The sequence below is a fragment of the Vipera berus genome (genome assembly GCF_964194415.1).
Source record: "Vipera berus genome assembly, chromosome: 1".
Taxonomy (NCBI): domain Eukaryota; kingdom Metazoa; phylum Chordata; class Lepidosauria; order Squamata; family Viperidae; genus Vipera; species Vipera berus.
Window position 1 is genome coordinate 274,871,668 of NC_138202.1, and position 25,738 is coordinate 274,897,405.

The following is a 25,738-nucleotide window of genomic DNA, read 5'->3' on the forward strand; positions in this document are numbered from 1 at the left end:
TTTGATGTTACATTGCTTGTCTGTCTGCTGTTTTCTTGGTCAGGTAGTAGAACTGTATTCAAAAATAAATTTTCATGAACAGATAGTATAGCTTACAAGTCTTTTTCTTTCAAGAGTTACACCAATCTAACCCTTCCTCCATGCGCAATTGTACACATATTGTCAGAGTAGTCCTCTCCTCTCCCCTCTCCCTTCTTGCTAGCTGTCAATTGCCTGTTCTCTTAGCAACCTTTCTTTCTGGAAGTGATTTGTAAGTCTTTATTCTGAATCCAAAGGAACAATACAGGTAGTCCTCGACTTACAGCTATTTATTTAGTGATTGTTCAAAGTTACAATAGCACTGAAAAAAGTGACTTATGAAGGTTTTTCAAACTTACAACCGTGCAGCATCCCCAGGGTCACGTGACAAAATTTAAGCACTTGGCAACTGACATGCATCCCAGGGTCATGTGATCATCTTTTGTGATCTTCTGACAAGCAAAGTCGAGGAAGCCAGATTCACTTAACATCTGTGTTACTAACTTAACAGCCACAGTGATTCTGTCAAAACTCGTCCTGCAACAAGCAGGGCAGGTGCCGAACACAGGAACGAGAGACTTCCGCTGCGGTCTAGAAGCACTTTATTCTTCAGGGCAACAGCCGCAACAAGAAACAAAGCCAGCGTTGGCCGCTACCTGCAGCCAACGCTATTATATACACACCCAAAAACCCCACCCATACTCCACCCAAACACGCCCCCGCCCTCCCACTCTCTATAACTTCCCCACCCCTCCCCTACAAGGCCTTTCGCCCGTCGCCCAGGCAGGTAAGCCCCCTCCCATGTGTTGCCGCCACCGTGCACCTCCCCCGCACCCACTCCCTGCCGCGCCCTGGCGCGTCCGGAGGCGGCAGGAGAGGCGGCGCGGGTCCCGGAGCCTTCCGAGCCGGGGAGCCGTGTGCAGACGTGCCGCCGGGCGAGGTCAGCAGCCGCGGCGCATCCGGAGGCAGCGGGAGTGGCGGCGCGGGTCCCAGAACCTTCCGAGCCGCCATGGAGCCTGGTGAGGTCGGCGGGAGGAAGGCAGGGTGCGCCGGGGGGGTGGAGGGGCCCCCCTTCGAGTGTCAGGCTCCCGAGGCCCGACAGATTCACTTTACAAATGAGTCAAGCCGCAAAATGGGGCAAAATTCATTTAACTGTCTTGCTTAGCAACAAAGGTTTTGGGATCAATTGTGGTTGTAAGTCAAGGACTACCTGTAAAATACCTTTCCTGATGGAGCCATTCTTATTATCTGGGCAGGTGTGTATATGCCCAGGGAATAAAAACACATTCTCACCTGATTTAGGACCTTAAATGCTAGAACCTGCGCTTTGAATTAGCCTTTAAATAATGCAAAATTGGTATTATATGATCAACCTACATAGTTCCCATATACATTATGAGTTATGTACCAGTCTACAGTTCTAATTTGTTTTCAGCTCTTCAAAATAAATAGTAATCTGGTCTGGATGTAACCAATTTATGTTAATTGCAGCCAGCTTTTTCTTCTTCTTTAAATAAGGCTGCAGCTCACAAATTCAACCAAGCAAGTAAAAGGCATTTGGGGGCTCAAATTTTCAATATGAGCAGAAGTATCTTCAGCCTGTTTCCCTTTTGTGCCAGATCTTGGTTGCAGAAAGTCAAATAATTATGTAATGGCAGCAGAGAAATATGGAAACACTGAACTGTTTGCTGTTATCTACTGTATGCTCTGGTCTAGAGTTTTGCAGCCAAGATCTGGTAGCTCTAGTTTGCTTCATCTTTGGGGACAATTTCTTTTGAAATTGACTGTAGACTTCCACCCAGGTCAGAATTTCTGCAGACCCACAGAACTTTTTGTCTTAACTACTTGTAGATTTTGGAAAAAAAATTTGGAAGTCTACTGAACACATCTTTATTTTTATCCAGTTGTTGACAATGCATCAGAGAGAGAGAGTGTGTGTTAAATCACAGAGAGCTGTTTTATTGTTTCTTGACATCCCAAATCAGTGTCTTCAGGATTGATGAAACCAAAAAATAGGGACAGCTGGGGCCAGTCTAAAAGCAAACTGCCTAGAGTTGCCCCAAACTGCAAGATGGATGATATATACATTTGATAATAAAAAATAAATCAAATAAATAAAAGCAACCATTCACCACTATTGCACACCTTCTCTTTAACATATTTATTAATAGTTACTCTTCTACCTGGGCATTCAGTAAAGCTTTTAACACATCAGTATGTTTTTATAGTTTGTGAACAAATGTAAGACAACCAGGAAAAAAACACAGCACATACATTGTAATAATAGGAAATATTAAGTGGGCAGAAGGCATCATGTTAAGACTCTCATTTTCAATGGATTACATTCAATATAACAGCTATAAGAAAATCAGTAAAAGCAATGCCAGATAAAGCACAAATCAAAATATTATGATAAAATACTAATACTTTAGCCAGTAATAGCATTACTATTATAATTATCATAAATAAATCATTACAAGTGGTGAGTCTGGGGAAAAAAACCTAGCTAGCAGAAAGCTTTGGTTTCAAAGATGTACTAAAAAAAGAAGGATGTAATTATGGCAATAAGACAAGAAATAAAGACAATAACTGGATCCCTGCATAATGCCATAAAGCCTTAATGTGGTTTTGTGGCTTAGCAGGCTGTAAAAACCAGCCATTGTGGTTTGTAAACCAGAGTTTGTAGATTAACACAATGGGTGACCCTAGTTAATTGTGGCTGATACAAAAGATCAATATTTTCTGAGCCCTGTCTTAGCCTGCTGAAGTGTCCCATGGCAGGTTCAGTGTAGCTTAAAGCCTACTTTTGATCTAGACTGCATGGAATGACAAAAGGAATGATTCAGACACTAGTTTAACTGTTCTACCAGACAAAATCTAGATTACTTTTTGAGTCTGAGCTATAATTATGCAGTTGTTTAGCCCAGGGCTTTTCAACCAGTGGTACAGGTACCACCTGTGGTACATTGGCAGATGGCAGGTGGTATGCGACCAACCTAGAGAAGTGGTAGCGGGGGAGGGGAATGAACTGAACTGGTGGCAGCACCGCACAAGCCTGAGCGAGAGATGGCTGGAGCTGCAGGGCTGTCAGGGCTCAGCGAAAGTGCCAGGATCAGCACCAGGCTCCAGCTGGAGCTTGGCGCTGTTCCTGGCGCTTCTGCTGAGCCCAGAAGAAGTGCCGATCAGCTGGAATGTTGCAGCATCTCCAGGGTCTTGTGATTTACATTCAGATGCTTGGCAACTGATTCATCTTTATGATGGTCACAGTGTCCCAGGGTCATGTGAAGTGACCAAAACCTGCTGCAACCACCCAGCAGAGGGGGGAAAATAAAAACCAAACACCCCCCTCACCTCACCCCCGCTGTCAATCCTCAACAGAAATGCTCACAACAATGAAAACCTCGGACAGGAGGAAGAGCGTCGCCAGGCAGGCAGGTGTCTTGCTCAGCTATGACTTGGGGGGCACTTTTTCAGTGCCATTGTAACTTCGAACAGTCACTAAGCAAACTGTTGTAAGTGGAGGACTACCTGTACTTCATCACTTTTTTCCTTTTTGGGTGTGTTTGTTTTGGTCATCAAGTTTTTGACACCTTGCTAGGTGACTCGGATGTTGCCATATCCTAAAAGTGGTACAATAGGTGAAAAGGTTGAAAAGCCCTGATCTAGCCGAAAATGTATCTTAATAGATACATTTTATTTTACTTTTGAGTCCACTCTCAAAAGCATACTTAGAAAATTGTCTTCTTCATATGAGGAGGAAGAGATGAGTTTTGTTACCTCTTGCACGAAGATCACTTGATTCCTATGGTCTTTGTGCAAGAGGATGAGGCCTGTTGCTCTCACTTGCTGGTACACACTTCTCGTACACTGGTTGTCAGAAAAGTTGTCGTTCACCATTGGGTGCAACCTATTGGTTTCTAATCTCTGATTTGTTATTTTAAACCATTTTCTCCAAGTTTTAATTACAAGCGGTAGAAAATTTTAACCAGATCTGCATTAGAACCACTTTGGTATCTTAGACATTGTACGTTTCCCCCCAAAAGCAGTTTCTTTTCCTTGGTGGGAAGATATTAATGAAAGGACTGTGGTATCTGTTGCATTATCAAGCAATCAAATGGCATATACTATGGTGTAGGGCTGTAACAATAGAAGTAAGAGTCCCAGGTGGTTTATTCTTTGTGTTCTTAGGGTGCACACAAAGTACTGTCTTCTCGAAGCAAAGAAGTATTGGCATCGGCTTCATATATGGTTGAATGAGATTTTAGGACATTCTGTTAAACTGACTCCTGAGATGTTTTTGTTAGGCTTAAAACCAGACAATCTGAATAGATCTGCATGGTTTTTGATGTCGCATTTGTTAATGGCGGCACGGATATTATGGGCTCAATATTGGAAGAATTCTGTTAGTCCTCCCGAGGATTTGTTAATCAAGAAATTTATTGATTGTGCAGAATCGGACCATTTGACCATGCTGTTGAAAGATAAGGGGGATACAGATTATTATTTATCTCGGAGACCGTGGTATGAATGGTTGACAAAAAGGGATGGTGACGGGAAGGATTGATTATACATTGTAACAGCAACTTGTCTAAATCATTAGAATGTTTATTATTATGTTTTGCATTTCTTTAAAAGAATTTTAATAAGCACTGCAATGGATTGTTATGATGTAGTTGTGGATGATTTTAATAAAACAAAAAAAAACAAAGTACTGTCTTCTCATCTTGCTTTGCTTTACTTTATTTTGAATCTGGCAATTATATGAGCAGCTGTTCAAGGAATATAGGCTTCCCAATAAAGATTGTGGGTTAGTCACAGCTGTGCACTTGTGTCCATATGCACTGACAAATAGCCTGTGGTGGAGGGGGATCTGTGATTTCCTGCTTGTAGATCTTACTTCCTCCTCTGGAAGCCAGAGAAGAATGTTTCTTATCATTAAAACCAGTCCCATTGGTGAGAGTGATATCATACCTATAATGGAAGTTGCACAAATGGAACATGGAAAATGAAAAATGCAAAAATGGTCATAAAAACAGTCTGGACGAAATGGAAAATTGGGGGCAGAAATAATGATGGGAGTTGGAGACTGGAAAATGTGGTGTAAAAATGAACTAAATTTGCAACAGCAACATAAATGCAAGTGAAGATGATTCCCCAGGTCCTAATAGCAAGCAAAGCATCTATTTTATAAACTAATGGGGATTCTCCTGCATCTCTATACAAGGAAGTCTAGATTAAATTCTATTATCAAGGTGAAAGTATTAACATGTGGCCAGAGAGGACAGTGCAGACACTAAAATGCTCAATTTCAAGTCTCCCTCTTAACGGTACAACTGAAATATGACGAAGCAAAACTATTTAACTTGATGCTTTAGTGACACTGAAAACAACATTAAATTACCCATTTGAACACCATATCTCACTTTGGTGCTTCCAGATCCGTGGAATGCGTAAAGAAAATGACACGCTCAAAGGACAAATAGATACCTTTAGAGAGACCGTAACAGTTCATGAGATGGAACTGAAAGCCAACAGAGAAACCATCATGAGGCTTGTCTCAGAAGTGAACAAGGAGCAAAAGAAGGCAGCAGCTTGCTCTCAAGACATGGAAAAGCTAAGTGATGTATGTCTTTTAGTGCATGTTTATGACTTTAGGGCTTTCTTTATACGTGAGGTGTTGTTTAATTGTTTGTGCATTCAAGTCTGCATAACAGTGGGTGTGAATTCCCTGTAAAGTCTATTCCAAAATGTTTTCTGAGGTCTTGCCTAGATAGGAGTACTTGAGATCTGGGATCAGAACTATCTTTTTTTTCCCCCTTTTTCATTTTCAGAAGTGTACAGGAGTCTCTTATTCAAATTGGGACTACAGCATTGGTGATGTGGATCAACTTTAACTCGCATTTTTTTTTCTTTTCTTTGCGTCATCCATCAGATAGCTGCTTTTCAGTATTGGGGGACGGTTAACGGTAGACAGTTTTTAAGCCAAAGTTAGACAAATTGATGTCCTCCTGACATTTTACATTTTAGCTCCCCTCAGATCCAACCATCCAATCCCTTGTGCTCGGAGACAAGGGATCCAGGGAGCTGAAGTCCAACTGGGTATCTAATTTGGCATTCACACGAAAAGTTTTTCCCAAATTTTCTGAAATGTTTATCCTATGCTGTCAATTCTTTCTGCAGTTGAATTTGTAAAATTACAAATCCAGACTGTTCAGTAAAAGCACTGGAAGTTGGAGGCAACTCTGACCTCAAAGTAGTGTAAATAAATAAATAAAATCACATATAATAGGTTCATTCATATGTGCAAAACACTCAGTGTTTCATTGAAGATGTATCCTCATAATAAAATCTCCATCTCATGGTTGGCCTTCTCCTGAAGAAGGCTACTGTTGAACTAAGTATGTTTTAGTATAATAATTTCCACCTTGAGCCAACAGAAGACACAGCAAGCTGACATATACAGGTAAGTCCCATGGAGGAGCCTTCAGAAGATGGCAATCTGCTGCACTCCAGGTGGCTCACTGCATGGTTTCCTCCTATCCAACCACTGCCTGGAACCTTTCCATGTTATAATGTGTGTAAGCAGCAACACCACCCAGCCCCATTGTCAGGCACTGTAAATGTAGGCTGTGAAGGCAGCACTCAAGGTTGGGAGTCTGTGCCTCCATGGCCATTCTTGCTAACATTGCCAGAGGGACTAGATATTTCATGGACACTGCCTAACTATCCTGATTTTTGTTGTTTGTATATGGGAATATTGACCTTATGAAAAACCTAGCCAGAGGTCTTCCAGGAGGTTGATATTCTCATTGAGACCGAAAAATGATGGCTGCACTGGATTGCAAGGTAGCCTCTGATCCTTGGGGTGACATTTCCCTGCAGGACTTTTTCCCCCCCAAAGGTTGGAGTCACATACTGTACCAGTTTTTAAAAAGTTTTGTCCATAGCAAAGTCAAGGCACCAATCAAAGGATTGTTAATGAAACCTTGATACTTTTATCTTTGGTTAAGACGGAGCTTCTGTAGGAGCTGAACGTCCCAACAAATTTAGATTTTGCCAAAGCCTTTAAAATCTCATCTGAACTCAACGGAATGCAGAAATGTGTAAAGTATTGGAAATTAAACCTAAAGAACTCAAAGATACCTTTCCTTTTGGGGAGGCAATGTTGCTAATTCTTTCATTCATGGAATCCTCTTCCTGATAGTTGGATTTGGATTGATGCTGCTGTGTCGATACTAGAGCAGGGGTAGAAAAGGCTTTCTCTTCTTTTAATTTTGCTTTTCAGCACAAGTCCTGAAAAGTGATCGGGATAGTTGATACCTCTGTTTACAGGAACTATCGAGCACTTAAGAATTCTTTTAAAGTGTGGCCTTTTGGACTATAGGTTTTGTACATATACAGCGTCTGACAAGTGTGTCTGGGCGCCAGATGGCTAAAACCACAATGGAAAATACGGCAGTGACTTTACTACAAACGTGAACATTTTGTTTTATTTTGTTTTTGCCATTAACCTTTTATGAGGCATTGGAAACTTAAACAGATGCCTCAGGGATCGGTGCTCTCGCCCCTCCTGTTCAACATCTATATGAAGCCGCTGGGAGAGATCATCCGTGGCTTCGGGGTGAAGTATCATCAATATGCTGATGATACCCAGCTTTTTATCTCCACCCCGAACCAACCCAGTGATGCCCTCGATGTGATGTCCCATTGCCTGGAAGCGGTACAGATTTGGATGGGAAAGAACAGGCTCCGGCTCAACCCGGCCAAGACTGAGTGGCTTTACGTACCGACATCTCGTTTAGTCCAAGAGGTTCCATCTTTGATTATAGGAGGAGAGATGTTACCTCCCATTGATAGAGCACGCAACCTGGGCGTCCTCCTGGATTCACAACTCAGTTTTGAAGATCATATTGGAGTCGTGGCTAGGGGGGCATTTGCCCAGATTCACCTGGTACACCAGTTGCGCCCCTTTCTGGACTGAGATGCCATACGTACAGTCACCCACGCACTCGTTACCTCCCGTATAGACTACTGCAATGCTCTCTACATGGGGCTGCCCTTGAAGACCACCCGGAAGCTTCAACTGGTGCAGAGTGCAGCTGCACGGGTAGTGATGGGAGCACCCCAATACTCCCATATTACACCCCTCCTGCGTGAGCTGCATTGGCTACCGGTTGCCCTCTGGGTGAGATTTAAGGTGCTGGTACTTACCTTTAAAGCCCTACATGACTTAGGCCCGGGATACTTGCAGGACCATCTGCTGCCGGGAATGAATTCCCATTGCCCAGTAGGCTCACACAGAGAAGGCCTCCTCAGGGTACCGTCGGCTAGACAATGTCGGCTTGCGACCCCCAGGGGAAGAGCCTTCTCTGTGGGAGCACCAGCCCTGTGGAACCAGCTCCCTCCTGAGCTTCGGATGGCCCAAGATCTCCAGTCCTTTCGCCGCGGCCTCAAAACACTCCTTTTCCACCAGGCTGACCTGGACTGACAGGGATTTTAATTATGTTTACAATTTTAACTCTAATCTTTAATTTATTTCAATTTTTAATTTTAATTTACTGTACAGAGACCTTTAATCTTTGTTGTTGTTAGCCACCCTGAGTCCCTCGGGAGATAGGGCGGGATATAAGTCCCATTGATAAATAAATAAATAAATTTGCTTATTGATGAACTGTGCTTTCTGTTTTGTTATAAGATAAAAATGTATGTTTTTGTGGACAGAAATGATATGACTTGGTAAACTGTGTTAGATTAGTCGGGCTGGGGTGATAACTGAGCCTGTTCTATTGTGTTGGGGAATATTTATTTCCAGTGTGAGCTATCAATATACAGTTATGATTTGTTATACTGATTTTACATTTGTTGATTTTTGATTTTTTTTGGTTGTTATTGATATATAAGAGTTTGGAATTCTTATATATTATATAAACAGAGAACATTTCCCCCCAAAGGATTGCTTTCAAAAGACACTTTTATGTTTTTATTATGTCTTAAAATGCTGACTTGATGTCACAACTACATCTTATAACAACAAAGCTAGCCTGTGGTAGAAGACTATCATTTTTAAGCAAGTAATGCACTTTGTACATAATTAACATTGTACATGTAATAGATCTGGTAGCTGGAAGAATTCTGTCCATATCTGAAACTTATAGACACTTGAAAACATCTTTAATAATGAGACACAGGGTTGCAAGTGACATTTCTATTGGCTTTTTATCGATTTTAGCATCCAAGTCAGAAAAAAAATGTGAGACTTTATTCACAGCGTGATTTGCAAAGTAGCACAGTGAGTGTTCCAATAGTCCTCCAATCAGTTCAGTAAAGAAGATACAACAGTGCTCAGATTTATGGGCCAATCAACTCAACTTTTTTTATAAAGATGCTAAGGATTTCTTCATCTACAAAACAGATAGAATTAGAATTAGAATTCTTATATTATTTTGGTGTTTTAGAACTCATCAAATTTGCAGACAACACCAAGCTGGCAGGAATAGCCAATACTCCAGAAGATAGGCTTAAAATACAGGAGGATCTGGACAGACTCGAACACTGGGCGCTATCTAACAAAATGAAATTCAATGGTGAAAAAAGTAAGGTTCTACATTTAGGCAGGAAAAATCAAATGCACAGGTATAGTATAGGTGGTACCTTGCTCAATAGTAGTAACTGTGAGAGGGATCTCGGCGTCCTAGTAAACAATCACTTAAATATGAGCCAGCAGTGTGCTGCAGCTTCCAAAAAAGCCAACACAGTGCTGGGCTGCATTAAGAGAGGGATAGAATCAAGATCAAGTGAAGTACTAATACCACTTTACAATGCTTTGGTAAGGCCACACCTGGAATACTGCATCCAGTTTTGGTCACCACGATGTAAAAAAGATGTCGAGACTCTAGAAAGGATACAGAGAAGAGCAACAAAGATGATTGGGGGACTGGAGGCTAAAACATACAGGGAACGGTTGCTGGAATTGCGTATGTGTAGTTTAACGAAGAGAAGAGTGAGGGGTGACATGATAGCAGTGTTCCAATATCTCAGGGGCTGCCACAAAGAAGAGGGAGTCAAGCTATTCTCCAAAGCACCTGAAAGCAGGACAAGAAGCAACAGATGGAAACTAGTCAAGGAGAGAAGCAACCTACAACTAAGGAGAAACTTCCTGACAGAACAATTAACCAGTTGAACAACCTGCCTCCAGAAGTGGTGAATGCTCCAACACTGGAAGTTTTTAAGAAGAGACTGGACAGCCATTTACCTGAAATGGTATAGGGTTTCCTGCCTGGGCAGGGGGTTGGAGTAGATGACCTCCAATGTCCCTTCCAACAACAACAACAACAACAACAACAACAACAACAACAACAACAACAACAACAACTACTTCTTCTTCTTCTTCTTCTTCTTCTTCTTCTTCTTCTTCTTCTTCTTATTATTATTATTATTATTATTTTCCATTTTTTAATCAGGTCTTCTGTTTAACTCCCCTGTTGGTCTGATGCATTAGTTTTGCTGCTTTTTTTCTTGCAAAGTTTTAAAATGTTTGAAGAAACATTTATCTGTGCAATAAACATAAAACTCCTTCAGCTTCATATGGTATTTCTTTCAGTTTTATCACGTTGCTCCTTAATTAATTTCCCCTTTGTAAGTTCTTCAAATTACAATGCCAAGAACTATGTTGTAATGCTTTATCAAAGAAGAAAACCAGCATATTCTGGAATGCATAGTTTACCGTCATTAAATCCATGCTGGCTGTTTGTAATCACTCTGTTTGCCTTAAGTATTTCAAATTAAAAAGCATGCCAACCAGCTCCCTCAATGCATTTTAATTCTAAAAAAAAATTTTTTCAGATGATCAATTTCTTTAACATATATATCCAATCAAGAAGCTCCTAAACACAAGATTGTGAGAAGAGCCTAACTATGGGATTTAGCTGCTTCTCTTTTGCCCATTTATTTGGAGCAAGACACTTTTGTGCTTATCTGCCATACTGTTTTTATGGAATCTGCTGTTTCTAAAAATAAAAGCAGGCTAGCTTCATACAGAAAGATCCTGTTCTTTCTATATTTCTCCTATATTTTCTTTCCAGTTCAGTCTGTTCAGCTCACTTACGAGATTTATTTTATTTTTATTCTATTTTGTTTAAAGTAATGTTACACTTTAGCAACTATGCATGGACTGGTAACCACTTTTTTAGATCTGATGCAGCAATATCCAGGTTCATGGAGATGCAGAGTGAAAGAGCATGCAAAAAGAACTTCTGGAAATCTGCATAAGAGTGCATGAGTTTAACATTGCCTGGATTTATTCAGAAAAAACACACACACCACAAAGTCTTCAGTAAAGGAAGGAAGATAGTTCCTGTGTGAGGAAGTTGTATTTGGCCTCAAGTTTAAACTCATGGAACTATGGAAATTCAATATGACTTTGGGCCAATTATTCTGTCTCTGCCCAAGAAGTAGCAGAACCTTGGGGCAGAGTTAAAAGAGGGAGCAGCAACCTAGAATTCCTGTGTAGCCACAAGTAGATTAAATCCACCTCGCCCTTGAATTCTGTTGACCCTTATCGAATTTCCAAGCAAGTGCTAACCATTCCTTGAAAAGATTCCTGTGCATAGGCATAAGTAGCAATAAATCTGTTTAGTTCGACCTTCTCATGTGGGTCTTCATGCCTGACACCTGTCTACCTCATGCAGCATTGCTGTTGTGGGAATAAAATGAGTGTCGTTTCCCATGGAAGTTGTCTTAAGCACTAAGAAGAAATATGGAATATAGATTTAACAAATACCTGCAAACACAGGGGAAATATCCTCCATGCAGACAAGAGTGAGTTAGCAAAGTTTAGGGAATAATTCTGCCACCTCATTATACTGTTATAATAATAAATCATGCTTTGGAAAAAAAGAAAAGCCAAATGGATGTTTAATTTGGTCTCTGGGTTGGCTATCTTTCTCTTTATTATTCAGTCAGTTATTTATTTCTCTTGAGATAAGCAACATACTTACAATAATCACATCCCTTCCTCAAAAGCCACTTTGAGATCCCGTCAGTTTTTTGAAAGTTCTTCAAATGTTGTAATAATTCAGGTTTTAAATAATGTAGACTGATAGGTACTTTAGTTCTTACTAATAGCATATTTTCCCCTTTCTGGATCCTACCATATTGGGTGTGGTATCAATACAGAACATTTCCCCCCCAAAAATAAGATAGCAGTTGTTATAGTTTATAGAGCGGGGAAGCAATGTTGTACTTGCCTGTGACAAAAAGAGGAAACGTTTATTGAAATAATACTGCAATCCGAAAATGTTTCCTTAATTTCCATAAGAACTGTAATTTATTTCTTGTCACTAGAGTAATTTTCCCCTTCCTGCCAAATCTTTTTAAGAAAAGTACCAGGGAAATTAAATTAAATTAAATGGAAGCATGCCAAAATGCAGAAAAGCAGATAATATTGGATGTGATGGCCCCAATTAGAATAGGTTTGAATGGTGACAACTATGTATTTAACTGTTTTTTTTAAAAAAACAACCTGCATTTAACATGGGCACAATTACATAAATAATTCTGATCCTTCACAGCTCAAATGTCATTTTGGCTTTTGAAAGTAGTGCTCTCCTAAAACACACAAACACACAGACACACAGACACAGACACACACACAGAGACACACACACACAGGCAGAGACAAAACAATCAAAATCAAAAGTCTCTAGCTTCTGTTCCACAACAGTTGTTCCCAACATTTTCTTTTCAACAAGCCATAATCCAATATATATTTTATACAATTTAATCCAAAGTGTTTGTGGACTAGCAGGTAAACAGGTCATTTTAAACATTTTGCATATAACACTTATATTCAAGCTTACATATGAAGAGCCATTAAAAGTCCAAGAGTGCTTTAGACCAATTGTTTCTATTCATATCATTAGATCTGGCAGAAGAGGCATATTATGGGCCCCATCATTTAAGGAAGGTCATCTGGAGGGATCCAAGAAGAGAGTCATGTCTGTCTTTGACCTTGCCCTATGGAGCATCATCCCTTCTTGAGATCAGATTAGCCCCCACCCTGGCTGTATCTGTCAGTCGGAGCCTGTAAAATGGTTGTGTTAATTGTAGTTTGATTTTTTTTTTACTTTGCTGCCAGTTATGTATTTTATTTTAGTTGTCAGCTGTGTTTTTACCTGTTGTTAACTATCCAGAATAACTATGGATAGATGGGCAGCCATCTAAGTGAATTAAATTCACTACAGTAAAAACCTTCATTTAACACATCATTCAAAGTTATCTAATAATCCTGAATGTTTGTTAAGTCTAAGATAAATTATTTAGTAATTAGTACTAAATCATATTAGTACTAAATTGTATTAGTAATTCATTTGTATAACAAATAAAGCAAATGACACCTTTCACACCAGTTTGCATAATGGTGACATTCTACAAATGTCAGGGTTTGCATCATTTGCCCCAATTAATGTCTTTCGGGGAGTTAAATTAATGTGAAGACTTTGGCGGGAATTAAAAAGTAGCGCCTTCAGCCTTGTGGTTTGGGTGGATTGACTTTATTCAGTATGGCAAGAAACAAATCAAAAGTTCCCCCTATTCCTTTGCTGATGCTGAATCATTGGCGGCTTGGATCCACAATGACCTTCCATAAATAAAAGGTATTTTGTACTTATCAAATTATTTGGGTCCAGCCTACATTATATTGAAAGAAAATCATGGCAAAAGTCAATGGCAGGACTTTGAAGGTTTACCCATTGGCACTTATTGAGGTGATTGTTCCAAATCTCTGGATTCATAGTTTTTCTTTCAGCAGAAACTATCCATGCATCTCTTGAAAGCAAGTTTTACTAATAGTGCACATTGGGTATCTGTTATTCTCCTGGAAATGTGAAATAACCATTGTTTTCCTCTGTAAATATTATTATTGTTTTTTTTATTTTAGGACCTAAGAAACATTGCAGGAGCTAAGCAGAATCTTGAGGAGGAGATCAGAAGCCTCCAAGACAGACTGGCAGCCAGCCAACGGGCTTGGGAAGAATTGAGCCAACTAAAGGTCCACTGCGATGAAAAAGAATCGGAGCTGAGAACTTGTCTAGAGCAGGCCAGGGAAGAAAAAAAGCTGCACCATGAATTCAAAGACAAAATGGCGACTTTGCTAGGATGTAATCCCATTGTGGCGACTCCATCTAAGGAAGACATTGTGGAAAAAATCCGAGAGTTGTGCCACAGAGAGGAGAACAAAAAAAGAGTATGTCTTATTTTTCTTCAGTGGCCTTAGTTTATTCCTGTCTATAGATTTTATTTTAGTTCACTTCAAATTAATCCACGAATTGGTAGGATTGTCTGACTGTAAGTGGTGACAGAATGACATTTGATGCAATTGTAATCTAAACTGACAAGACATGCCGTTGTTTTATTTTGATATAACAGTTTATATAGCAGTTGCTCTGTATCTAATGATTGCAGGAGAAATCACAAGGGAAAAAAAAGGAGAACCCATTAAAGCAAAGCACATCTTTAAATTGCAGTCTGTTAAAAGGAGCGCATGGTGACATTTATTTATTTATTTTACATTATATCCTGCCCACTTTGAACAGCAGAATAAAGCAGAATAAAATCTAGGAATAAAATGGGGGGAAAGAATCCCTAGAGACCCATACCTATAATCCCATCCTTAAAATCATTACAAACAAAGGGCAACGGAAAGGTGATCATTTGTTGTGTATTGTACACTGTTCAGTCCCGGTTAGTAATTTAACTGTCATTGCTACAGGCTTTTCATATTACAATAAATATATTGCGGTTCTTCCCCCCCCCTTTTTTTTTTCTTGTTGGCTTAAGGCGACATTGCCACCTCCATCCCCCATCTTAGTTGGTGATGTTTAGTTTGCCCCACTCCCAACCGCTTTTCAGCTTGACTGTTCATATCACGGACTTTATTGTATTTACATGAAAGAAAGAATGCCCCGAATTTAAGGCAATTTCTCTCTCCAAATAAACTTCTAGATTAATCATCATCATCATTCACCAACACAGGCCCAACTTACTGATAATCAATCAGTAACTACTGATTAATACTAATTGCCTGTAAAAAACGCCATCTCTAAAATGCAAGGAAAATTCCTCTCCTCGCTTATACTAACAAAATTACATCGTTCCAATGCTCAGAAGTGTGCAAATACAAATGTATGCAACCTTTTCTTCCCTCCTTGCCTTTCGGCAAAAAGAGTAAGAATAAAAAACAGTTGATTAAAAAATATGAGGTGGAAGAAGGAAGGAAAAAGGAAATAAAACATGAATTGAGTGTTCATGCTTTTGAGCAGCAATGTTTGCGGCCGTGCATTCCTCCCATCCCCTTCTAATGTTTATTAATGTTAACTTTTAAAACCACCTTCACTATCCAGAGGTAATATAATTTGAGGGAAAGCCTTTTATTATCTTTTCCTCTGGTAATAAATGGTAGAATAGGAGCTGTTGGAGCCTCTAAACTAGGGGTCTTCAAACTTGACCCTTTTATGACTTGTGGACTTCAACTCCCAGAATTCCTTAGCCAGGCATGCTGGCTGAGGAATTCTGGGAGTTGAAGTCCACAAGTCATAAAAGGGCCAAGTTTGAAGACCTCTGATAAAGCCAGGTCTAGCAGTGAGAAACTGGACCTTTTAACAAAGGGTGAAGATCATCCTTTCCGAAGGCACCATTTTATCTTAGTTGGATTGTATACTTTATAAGTCTTCTACTTCATGATCAACTCTAGAAGATGATTGATTCAGCATTAAGGTAGTCTTACCTAATTCTGAAGAAAAGGAAAAATAATCTGGGTGATAGTGCTCACCAGCAAACCGACCCTTCTTTCAGGGTCAGATTTTAAACCGCCTGAGAATAAAATAGAGCCCTTTCGTATATAATAAACAGCTTTAATCTAGTACAGTCATATGTACTGGGGCTATAACCCAACAGATTTCCAGCCACTCTGGTCAAATATTCTGTTGTTGTTGTTAGTTGCGAAGTCGTGTCCGACCCATCGCGACCCTATGGACAATGTTCCTCCAGGCCTTCCTGTCCTCTACCATCTTCTGGAGTCCATTTAAGCTCACGCCTACTGCTTCAGTGACTCCATCCAGCCACCTCATTCTCTGTCGTCCCCTTCTTCTCTTGCCCTCAATCTTTCCCAGCATTAGGCTCTTCTCCAGTGAGTCCTTCCTTCTCATTAGGTGGCCAAAGTATTTGAGTTTTAGCTTCAGGATCTGGCCTTCTAAAGAGCAGTCAGGGTTGATCTCCTCTAGGACTGACCGGTTTGATCGCCTTGCAGTCCAAGGGACTCGCAGGAGTCTTCTCCAGCACCATAGTTCAAAGGCATCAATTCTTTGGCGCTCAGCCTTTCGTATGGTCCAGCTTTCACTGCCATACATTGCAACTGGGAAGACCATAGCCTTGACTATACGCACTTTTGTTGACAGGGTGATGTCTCTGCTTTTTAGTGTGCTGTCTAGATTTGCCATGACTTTCCTCCCCAGGAGCAAGCGTCTTTTAATTTCTTGGCTACAGTCCCCATCTGCAGTGATCTTGGAGCCCAGGAAAACAAAATCTGTCACTACCTCCATTTCTTCCCCATCTATTTGCCAGGAATTGAGAGGGCTGGATGCCATTATCTTGGTTTTCTTAATGTTTAGTTTCAACCCAAGTTTTGCACTCTCCTTCTTCACTCGCAACAAGAGGCTCTTTAGTTCCTCTTCAAATATTCTGCTTGAACATTAATATCCTATGAGTAAGTAGCAATGGCAAACAACAGGCCTGATTTAAATATCTCTTGCAGATATTTATTAATCAACTGTTGAGATACCCCTGGGATAATAAATCCAGCTCCACATTTGTTGACACAATCTTTTTATAAATGCATTTGCTTGGATTATATTTCTTTGCAGGCAAAATTAGTACAGATAGTCCTCGACTTACAACAGTTCATTTAGTGACCTTTTGAGGTTACAATTGCATTGAAAAAAGTGACTTATGACCGTTGCAGCACCCTCATGGTCATGTGATCAAAACTCAGATGCTTGGCAACTGGCTCATATTTATGACAGTGGCCATGCCCTGGGGTCATATGATCCTCTTTTGCAATCTTTTGACAAGCAAAATCAATGGGGAAGCCAGATTCACTTAACAACTATGTTACTAACTTAACAACTGCAGGGATTCACTTAACAAAAACTTAACAACTGTGGCAAGAACTGTCATAAAATGGGGCAAAACTCACTTAACAAATGTCTCACTTAGCAACAGAAATTTTGGACTCAATTGTGGTCATAAGTCAAGGCCTATTGCAAGATGCCTCAAATGCCCTTCAATACAGTCTAGTTTCCTCTGCATTGAGGGTACATTATGTCACAGATCCAGTAGAGGTTGCTCATGGACACGTTTTAAATTTCTTGGTTTTCTGTATGATGACCCAATTGTAGTTTAAGTAACTTTGGATAATCCAAATGTGCTATAAAATCCTTTAAAAAAATTCCTTAACAAGTAAATTTCCAATTGAATAATCCAAGCTTGTGGTCAGAAAACTGAGTATAGCTATTAGTGCAGTAAAAAGGCCCACTAAACTTTCAGGATATAAAGTTGAGTGCTTGATGTTTAGTAAACAGTTGCCTCTGTGATTTATTGCAATGAGCTGGCTCAATTGTCTATGCTGCAATACCACAGCTATTTCCTGAATAGTCCTGAAAATACTCCCAAAGGCAGAGGAATACACATGTATGGTTGGGAGAGAGAGGCAGAAATACTTTTACCCCAACCTGCTTCTGGCTGCCTGTCTTGGGACTCTTAACTCCCACAATTCCCAACCAGAATCCTGGGAGTTACAGTCCAAGCACATATGGACAGGATCAGGGTAAAGCGGAAATGTTGTAAAAGCTTTCAGCATTCTCTCTTCATTTCTGACATTTTTATGCCACTCCTCTCCATATGGCTCTAAGCAGCCTATAGCAGAAAGATGAAAAATAATCATACCAAATGTCCTAGTTATGCTACCGCTTGTGACGAAGAGTATTGTTAGAAATGTAAAGGATGATAAAACTTATGGAACCTTTCAAATTCAGCAAGCTGCTTATGCAATCCCTCTACACTGATACACACTTGACATCATATTATAGAAAGAAAACACATCGAGGTGACATCCCCATGGGAAGAAGAATGGATGCCTTGGTTACAACAGAAAGAGGATTTGAGGCTTCATTAGTGAAAGAAGAGCACATTGCTAGGATTGACAATGGGGTTAAGTGCTCCACCTGTACCTGAATACATTTGGCAGAAATGTTTAAGAGTACTATAACAGGCCAAAGGAAATTGCAGTTTTTCATAAAACCAAAGGTGGAAAAAAAAAGTCAAATGCATTTGCTGAAAATCTGCGACACATTCCTAGCACAGAATAGATTTGAAAAAGATGAACGTCCTATTCACATTGTTCCAGAATGATGTCCACCAGCAAGGAAGTGTTCACTTTAGCCTCTGGAAAGCTTGAATTTGGAACTCAGGAACTCAGACTATTTTTTGTTTAATTTTTTGTTTATTTGTGTATCAAGCAAACATTAAGTCAATAGCGGTTTATATCACATTGCGAGGAGGAAATAAGGTTGTCCCATTACATATAGGAAAGCAACCACCAAGAAAGGAAAAATTATTGCATATAACAAGTAATAACGTTCAACTAATAGCTCTTTTTGACATCCAATTGTACCATTGACTCCAAGACAAATAATAATCTGTGTCCCCTCGTCCCCTTAACATCATAGTGAGCCGATCTGATTCCGCACATTTCATTATTTTCTGAATTACTATTTGGTCGGGTGGGCTAACATCCATCTTCCAATATTGGACCCACGCCAATCTTGCAGCAGTGGTTATATGTAACAACAGGTACCACGCAGTTCTGTTTATATTTCGTGGTCTTATCCCCAATAAGAAGAAGAATATTCAGAAATGGCTAAGTGTGATGTTGGGATACCATATACAATTGTATATGGTATTTTTGTTGAGGAACTCAGACTATTATATACAACAGCAGAAGGGGCTTCAGCATGTTGTACTATTATTCCTCAGGAGGAAAGAACATTGTGTTCTACACAGTTAGTTTGGATGTATTCACCAATTTAGTGAGCTCTGCCTTACTGAACTCCTGGCTTACTGAATCTAGAAAAGCAGGCAGGAAAACCATGTATGGATTTTTTAACACACAGAAATAGTCGTATGTGGTGTGTGTACACACACACAAACACATATGCACCATATACATGTCCATTATATATCATTGTGTATAAAAACGTATTGTTATTAAATTATTTCATGTGTCTGGCTGTGCTTCAGCATCTTGCAAGACTTACTTTTTGCTGGTTGTTTGCAAAAGGAGAATACAATGTAATGTTTGTGCTATAGCTAATCATTTCTATCCCTTGGACAAAATGTCTTAAATTATTTGTTCTCCACTTTGTTTGGTTGGAACTAAGTTATGATGAGCCACCTGTTTCCAGTTCCTTTCAATCTTATTACTGAAGAAATGTATGGTGCACGGTGTACTCACAGAGTTAAAATGAAAACTTGCATGCATTGTTCCTTTGCGTGGACTATTATCCTTGCTGAACATCTGGGAAATGAGTATCTTTGTTGAAAACAAATTCTCTTATCTCAAGCTAAAGAATCATTGCAGGTTTAATAGCTATAAATATATTGCAGGGCATCTGAAGTCCTTTTGGTATGCTTTCAGCTGTGTTGGGAGCTTATGCATCTTGGTAGAGAACTGGCAGGATTTTCTCTTCTCTCTCCCTTGCCTCCCCCCTTTTTTGCTGAGAACAAATGGCCTTGTTCATCTTTTGGGGTCTGGAATTCCACAGATGGTTTCATCTGTGTTGACAGGGAAGAATGAGAGCAATCACCTAAGGCATCTGGAGAAACCAGGGTTTAGAAGCTGGTTGATGTGTGCCTAAGGTTTGGCTGGTGTTCTTGGCTGCAGTTCTGCCATTTGCTTGTCTGTACAGTATTGCTGTTCGTACATTTCATAACATCTCCATACAGAGAGATGGGGTCTTGGGGTCTCATCCTGTGTAACGTTATCGATCTGTATTTGAGTTTTTGTAATTTTAAATGCTGAAGCTTTTAGTGAACACTGCCTGCATAAATGCTAGGAAAATTGAGGCCAGCTTGCAGACACAAGGACTGCATTTGCTAGTCAGGGTAACTATTTAACAGCTTTCAAGGGGTGGGGGTGGGGGACTGAATATGAACAAAAAATAAGCTATAAAGTTCCGCAAAGAAATACAATTAATTCTGAACAATCTCATGAATAGAATCCAATAATGTTCACTTTATCCATCTGGAGATTTATGGAAGGTTCATACAAGTAATAAAGCATATTTAAGACAGATGTTATTGTTTCTATGGTTTTGTGTAATGGGATTTATTTTGTTTTTGGCTATGACTGAGCTAGATTAGGTTTTATTTATTACCTTCAGTTGGCTTAAAATCTGTGGCATCACAACCATGTCAAGCTTAATTTTAAAATGTTTTACCGCATTTTAACTGATTGAGATTCAACCCTACAGAGCTATAGAAAGTAAATGTTATATGTTATATCTTAGAACAGGGGTGTCAAACTTGTAACGTCACGTGACATGTCGTGACATGTCGTGACTTTTTTTGCCATTGCCGGCAATGGGGTGGGTGCGGTTTCGCTATGATGCATCTGGCCCACAGGCTGGCAGTTTGACAACCCCCTGTCTTAAAAGGTATTAAGCCAATGTATTCAATAGCCATCCCCTTGATTTTGGGTGTGGGCATTGATCAGAATATGGTCTTATTGACTTCTTGAAGGAAAACCCTAGGAGACCTATGTACAGTATGTCTTTATTCCAGGTCTCTATAGACAGTAGAACTTGGAATCTCACCTTTGCTTGTGTCCTATTTTCCTGCCCATCTTCTTATCATTCATTCATTTAGGAAACCTCTGTACTTTTATATGCAGTGTCTTTTGAAATAATTAAAAAAAGATTTTCCATGCCCATATACAGAAAGAGATGGTATTTATCCATAGTCAAACTGCATCAGCCATTTGGAGCAAATAATTTCTAAAATATGCTATGAGGTACCGGCAAGGGTTTTATCTGAATTTTATAGAATTTTCAAGAATTAAATGAAAGCATGGGACATTACAAGGGAAGCACTGTACACCAAAAACTAACATTGCATTAATTTCTCAGTTTTCCATAACTTGAAGTTTAATAATGGAATAAATATTGCTCTGAGAGCCAGTTTAGGGCAACAGGCTAGAAAACAGGAGATTATGAGTTCTAGGCCCTCTAGTCACTTTCTCTCAGCTCTAGGAGGGAGGCCATAGCAAACCTCTTCTCAAATCTTGCCAAGAAAAGTGTGGGGACTTGTCCAGGCATTCTCCAAGAATCAGACATGATTGAACAGAAAGAAAGAAAAAAGTTTTCTAATGTAAATTAATATCAGATTCTGGCATACCTGTAAATATTCTTGCATTAGTGTAACAATGGTTTTCTGGCAGGTTTATACCATTATTTATCAATAAACTTTGAGTATGTATTGACCCATTTTCATTAGTAGAATATTTATTTGAATTTTCAAGGTGCATATTAATATAATGTCTGCTTCACAGGTTGCTCTAATTGTGGTTTGTTTGCGATTGGCTTAGCATATTGTGTGAATCTAGCTTTTGCAGTTCATAAGCCACAATTTATAGCTTTGTATGATATAGGACTTCAGCCAATGGAGAAAGTGTTTTTTTTCAACTGATCCAGGGAAAGAAATTGAAGCTAGGTGAGTTTTGTGAATTTGACCATAGTACATATATGCTACACTGTGATAACTCTTTATTTCAGTACATTAAGTCCTTTTGAGTAAGTGTTCATGTTTTTCCTGTTTGTTGAGTAGCATTTTACTGCTCCTTATAATTGGTGATTTTTCTTGTGCCACAGATTAGTTTCATCCTCAATCTCTTATTTAAGTTTACTTTTGTTTTCCAGATGGTATCCCAGCTTGAAGCCCAAATAAGCAAACTTACCGAGACTCTGGAGACTGAGACGATGTTGCACCAGGAGGCGTTGCAAAGAGCCAAAAAATCAGAAAACAAATCGGAAATGCTTCATGATCAGTTGATGCGTCTAGAAGGAGAGCTGGTTTCTGGAGATGTGATGCGAGATGCTTGGAAACATGAGAAACAACAAGTAATATCTTATGTTTATAGGAAGGGTACTAGGCAAGGCAGAGAAAGCTTAGTTTAATGATGTAGTCCTGATTTTACCAAAAATAAATGTATGATCTCATTACATTGGTATAGATCAGCTATGCTGGCTCAGGAATTCTGGGAGTTGAAGTCCACGAGTCATAAAAGAGCCGAGGTTGCCGACCCCTGGTATAGATGTATTCACATTAGTAAAATTTGTTGGAACAATCATTTTTCAGTATGGTCAGGATGGTGATTTGAGCATAAAATGTGTACATATCCATTCAGGGTTCTTTGACTATATCATACAGTACTACAAAACTGAAGTCTTAGGCGGTATGGTAAGCAACAAGCAGAGAAAATATCTAAGAAAACAATCTTGGATCTTGTAGAGATAATTTACTAGAAGATTTTTCACTGCCGGTTTTAGACCCCAAGAGGCAATCTGTTTTGGGATTAGTATTCCAAGTAAATTTTCCTGGAAGTTGCCAGCACTAGAGAGAATATAGCAGGGGAACTTAATATATTTTAAATTAAAATAAAACATTACTGAGAAATCAGCTCTTTACGAAAAAGAGAATAACAGAATCCAAAGTAGGTCTCAGTCAGCTAATGTTATTATTGAAGCTTAAAGAAAGTCCATGAGTTTCATAGGACCCTTGCAAAAGATAAAATATTTGTTCAGTTAGGATTTTTGTTTTACTTTTGTTTTACTTATGTTCCCTTATCAATGAGGGCTTGTTTGCCTAAATTCAGCATCTAAACCTGATCCCAACTTTGAGTATGTCAAAATTTCATTGATTCCGTTTTCTGCAATTTTCTTCTTTACGTTTTACAATGGTCAAGCTACAGTGACACGGCTTACAGCCAGTTTGGATCTAAGTCATCGGAGGCAAATAAAGCCCACTAAAAATGAAGCAATTATTTCATTGTTCATTCTGTTGAATGATCCTAAGTGGGTTGATACAATGTATGGATAAAAGAGTTTTGCCCTAGCAAAAAAAGCTTGGAATAGTTTGCCTCTTTTTGTCTCAAACCTTATTATTTATGTATTTGAGTGCCTTCTTAATGGAGCATAGCAAATGCACATTTTTCTGTCCTTCTCACAGAAGACTACTGTGGTAGGTTAGATAGAAAGGTGCCTGTTCTGAGAGCACTGTCCAAGCCTGACTCTAATGAAGTTTCATGATGTAGCTTTTGGTACAGCTGGCAAGAATCATTACTCTCGCCCATCAGAGAAAGCCTTGGAAACATTCATCTCTCCGGTAGGCACTGACTCAGTGAAAAATCTCTTTGGGAGGCCCAGTGTCTCATCCCCTTCCTTTTAGGACACCACAGAGCCAGCAACAGACAAGGTAGCTGTAAAAATTGCCTCAAGCCAAGGTCTTCCCTCCTGTGAATAGAGACATTATGGATCAGAGGAAGCTTAAAGATTAGAACACATGCACACTTCACAAATTGTGTATACCATCCTGGTGCATGCATCTCTCCAGGAAGAGTTATTTTTTCATGTCCTTTAGAAGACATTAGTACCTTTACTGTTTTCATTTGTTTGCTGAGTGAGAATGGAAGACAACTATTGTAGCTGTCAATGCTGCAAACATTGACATGTTTTTGCACTGACAGCATAAGAGGCAGGCTTTTGCTTTAACTGTTTGGCTTTGAATCACTAAAGTGCGGGAGGGATTCAACCCAGACGTTTTAAGGAGATAATAAATAGCGTGCTTCAAGGGAAGTGAAACTTTGTGTGTTAAACTAATTGGTGAATGTGATTCATGATGTGTAATTAAGGGAGGGAGATTCTGTAGGATATGATGTGTCAAGGGGAGGAGAATTCAGATTCTGGCATCCATTCATGAGTGCCGATGCTCCGTTCTACTCATTATAGACTTTTTAGAATAAATAATCATGCAGTGCTCCTTGATGTGTCTCTTTAATCGGAACCATGACAGTAGCATTTAGAACACAAGAGTTTTGTGGTACCTTAAACATTTTTTTTAAAATGTGCCTCTTACATTAAACTTAATTCATGCTGACTTCCTGGAGATGTCCACTCAGTTTTCTTGATAGTCAAGAAGGGATAGCCCTCACTTAACAACCAGTCATTTTACAAATGTTCAAAGTTACAATGACCACAGAATGGGTACCTTAACAGCCCATAAAGACCCCCAACCAACATAAATAGTTGGGCTACCCCCCCAATAACTGCCTATAGTGCAGATCAGCTTTATGACTGGTTGTGGCATTCAACCGTCACATGACCACAAGTCATAATGAGTTGTGACTGGTTTCCAGCATTATTTGCCTGTTTCCAACAAAATGCTCAAATGAAGATTACATCCAGGAAAAAGAGACGGGCTCTCTGCCCCTCAACCTCCCTGTCATGGGTTTATGTTTACCCAATTCAGTGGGCTCCACAACACCAGAGAGCCAACCCAACAACATAGGTCCTAGACAATATCCACACAAGCACACACAAGCACTCACAGGCTGGTACTCACAGGCCAGTATTAACTGCTCTCTGTTCCACAGTTCCCCACCGCTTCTACATCTCCAGCTATTGCTTCTCCAGGACTACTCCTTATAGTAGTACTCCACTTCCAGCTGCTTCCATGCTCAGCTTTTATAGTCAACAGTTGCTGTGCTGGCTAGGGAGAGCCTTAAACGGAAGGGGCAAAAGCAGCACAGGTGCTGGCCATTTTGTAGACAGTGTTCTCTCGTACTCCCTATATCAGGGGTGTCAAACTGCCGGCCCACAGGCCAGATGCATCATGCTGAAACCCACCTCATTGCTGGCCATGGAAAAAAAGTCACGATACGTTGTGACACGTCACGTAACGTTGTGAGTTTGACACCCCTGCCCTATAGTATGGAGGCTACATGATGCTGCCCTGGAAGCAAGCACCATTTTGGAGTGGTCACTCATTGTTTTCATTGTGGCCTGTCCCAAAATGGTGTCCACTTCCAGCACAGCACTATGGGGCCTCTGTATTGGAATGCTGTGCAATGGAATGGCTGCTTCCCAAAGAAGATCTATGGAAAACATAAGTGACCGAGTTATGATGAGAGTAGGGATGAAGTTAAGGACCCAATGGAGGGGGAAGCAGAGGTAAGGCCTGTGGGGACCTAGAGGGTAGGATGAGGGGAAGATGGGTAGCATCCCTGCAGTTGGGCATAAGGACAGGCGGATTGCCAAGCAACCAAATTTTGTTCGTGTGACTGTGGGGGCATTGCAGTACCTATAACTCTGAGCAGGAGTTTAATTTCAAATGGTCTCTCAATATATGGCCATAGGTCAAGGACTACCTGTATACTGCCATAATCCTTAATGATTCCAAGCTGTTGACAGCATAAAAATGCAAACCATACAACAATATACAAAAACAATATCACCTGAATAGTCAAAAGACAAACAGACAGTGCTAAATGCTCTTCAGAAAAGCTTTGTTCTGACCAGTTTCTGGAAAGCTCAGAGGCTTAACCTCTGGAGGGAAG

At 39.9% G+C, this 25,738-nt stretch overlaps 1 protein-coding gene across 1 annotated transcript in view; it reads left to right on the forward strand.

Annotated features, from left to right (window-relative positions):
* The window catches only part of CCDC170 (coiled-coil domain containing 170), a 63,014-nt gene that overhangs the window by 23,551 nt on the left and 13,725 nt on the right, over positions 1 to 25,738 (forward strand). The window contains exons 5-7 of the mRNA XM_081313304.1: positions 5,456 to 5,641; positions 13,955 to 14,260; positions 22,044 to 22,244. Of these exons, the coding sequence (XP_081169430.1) occupies positions 5,456 to 5,641; positions 13,955 to 14,260; positions 22,044 to 22,244 (693 nt within the window). The remainder of the gene's footprint in view (positions 1 to 5,455; positions 5,642 to 13,954; positions 14,261 to 22,043; positions 22,245 to 25,738) is intronic.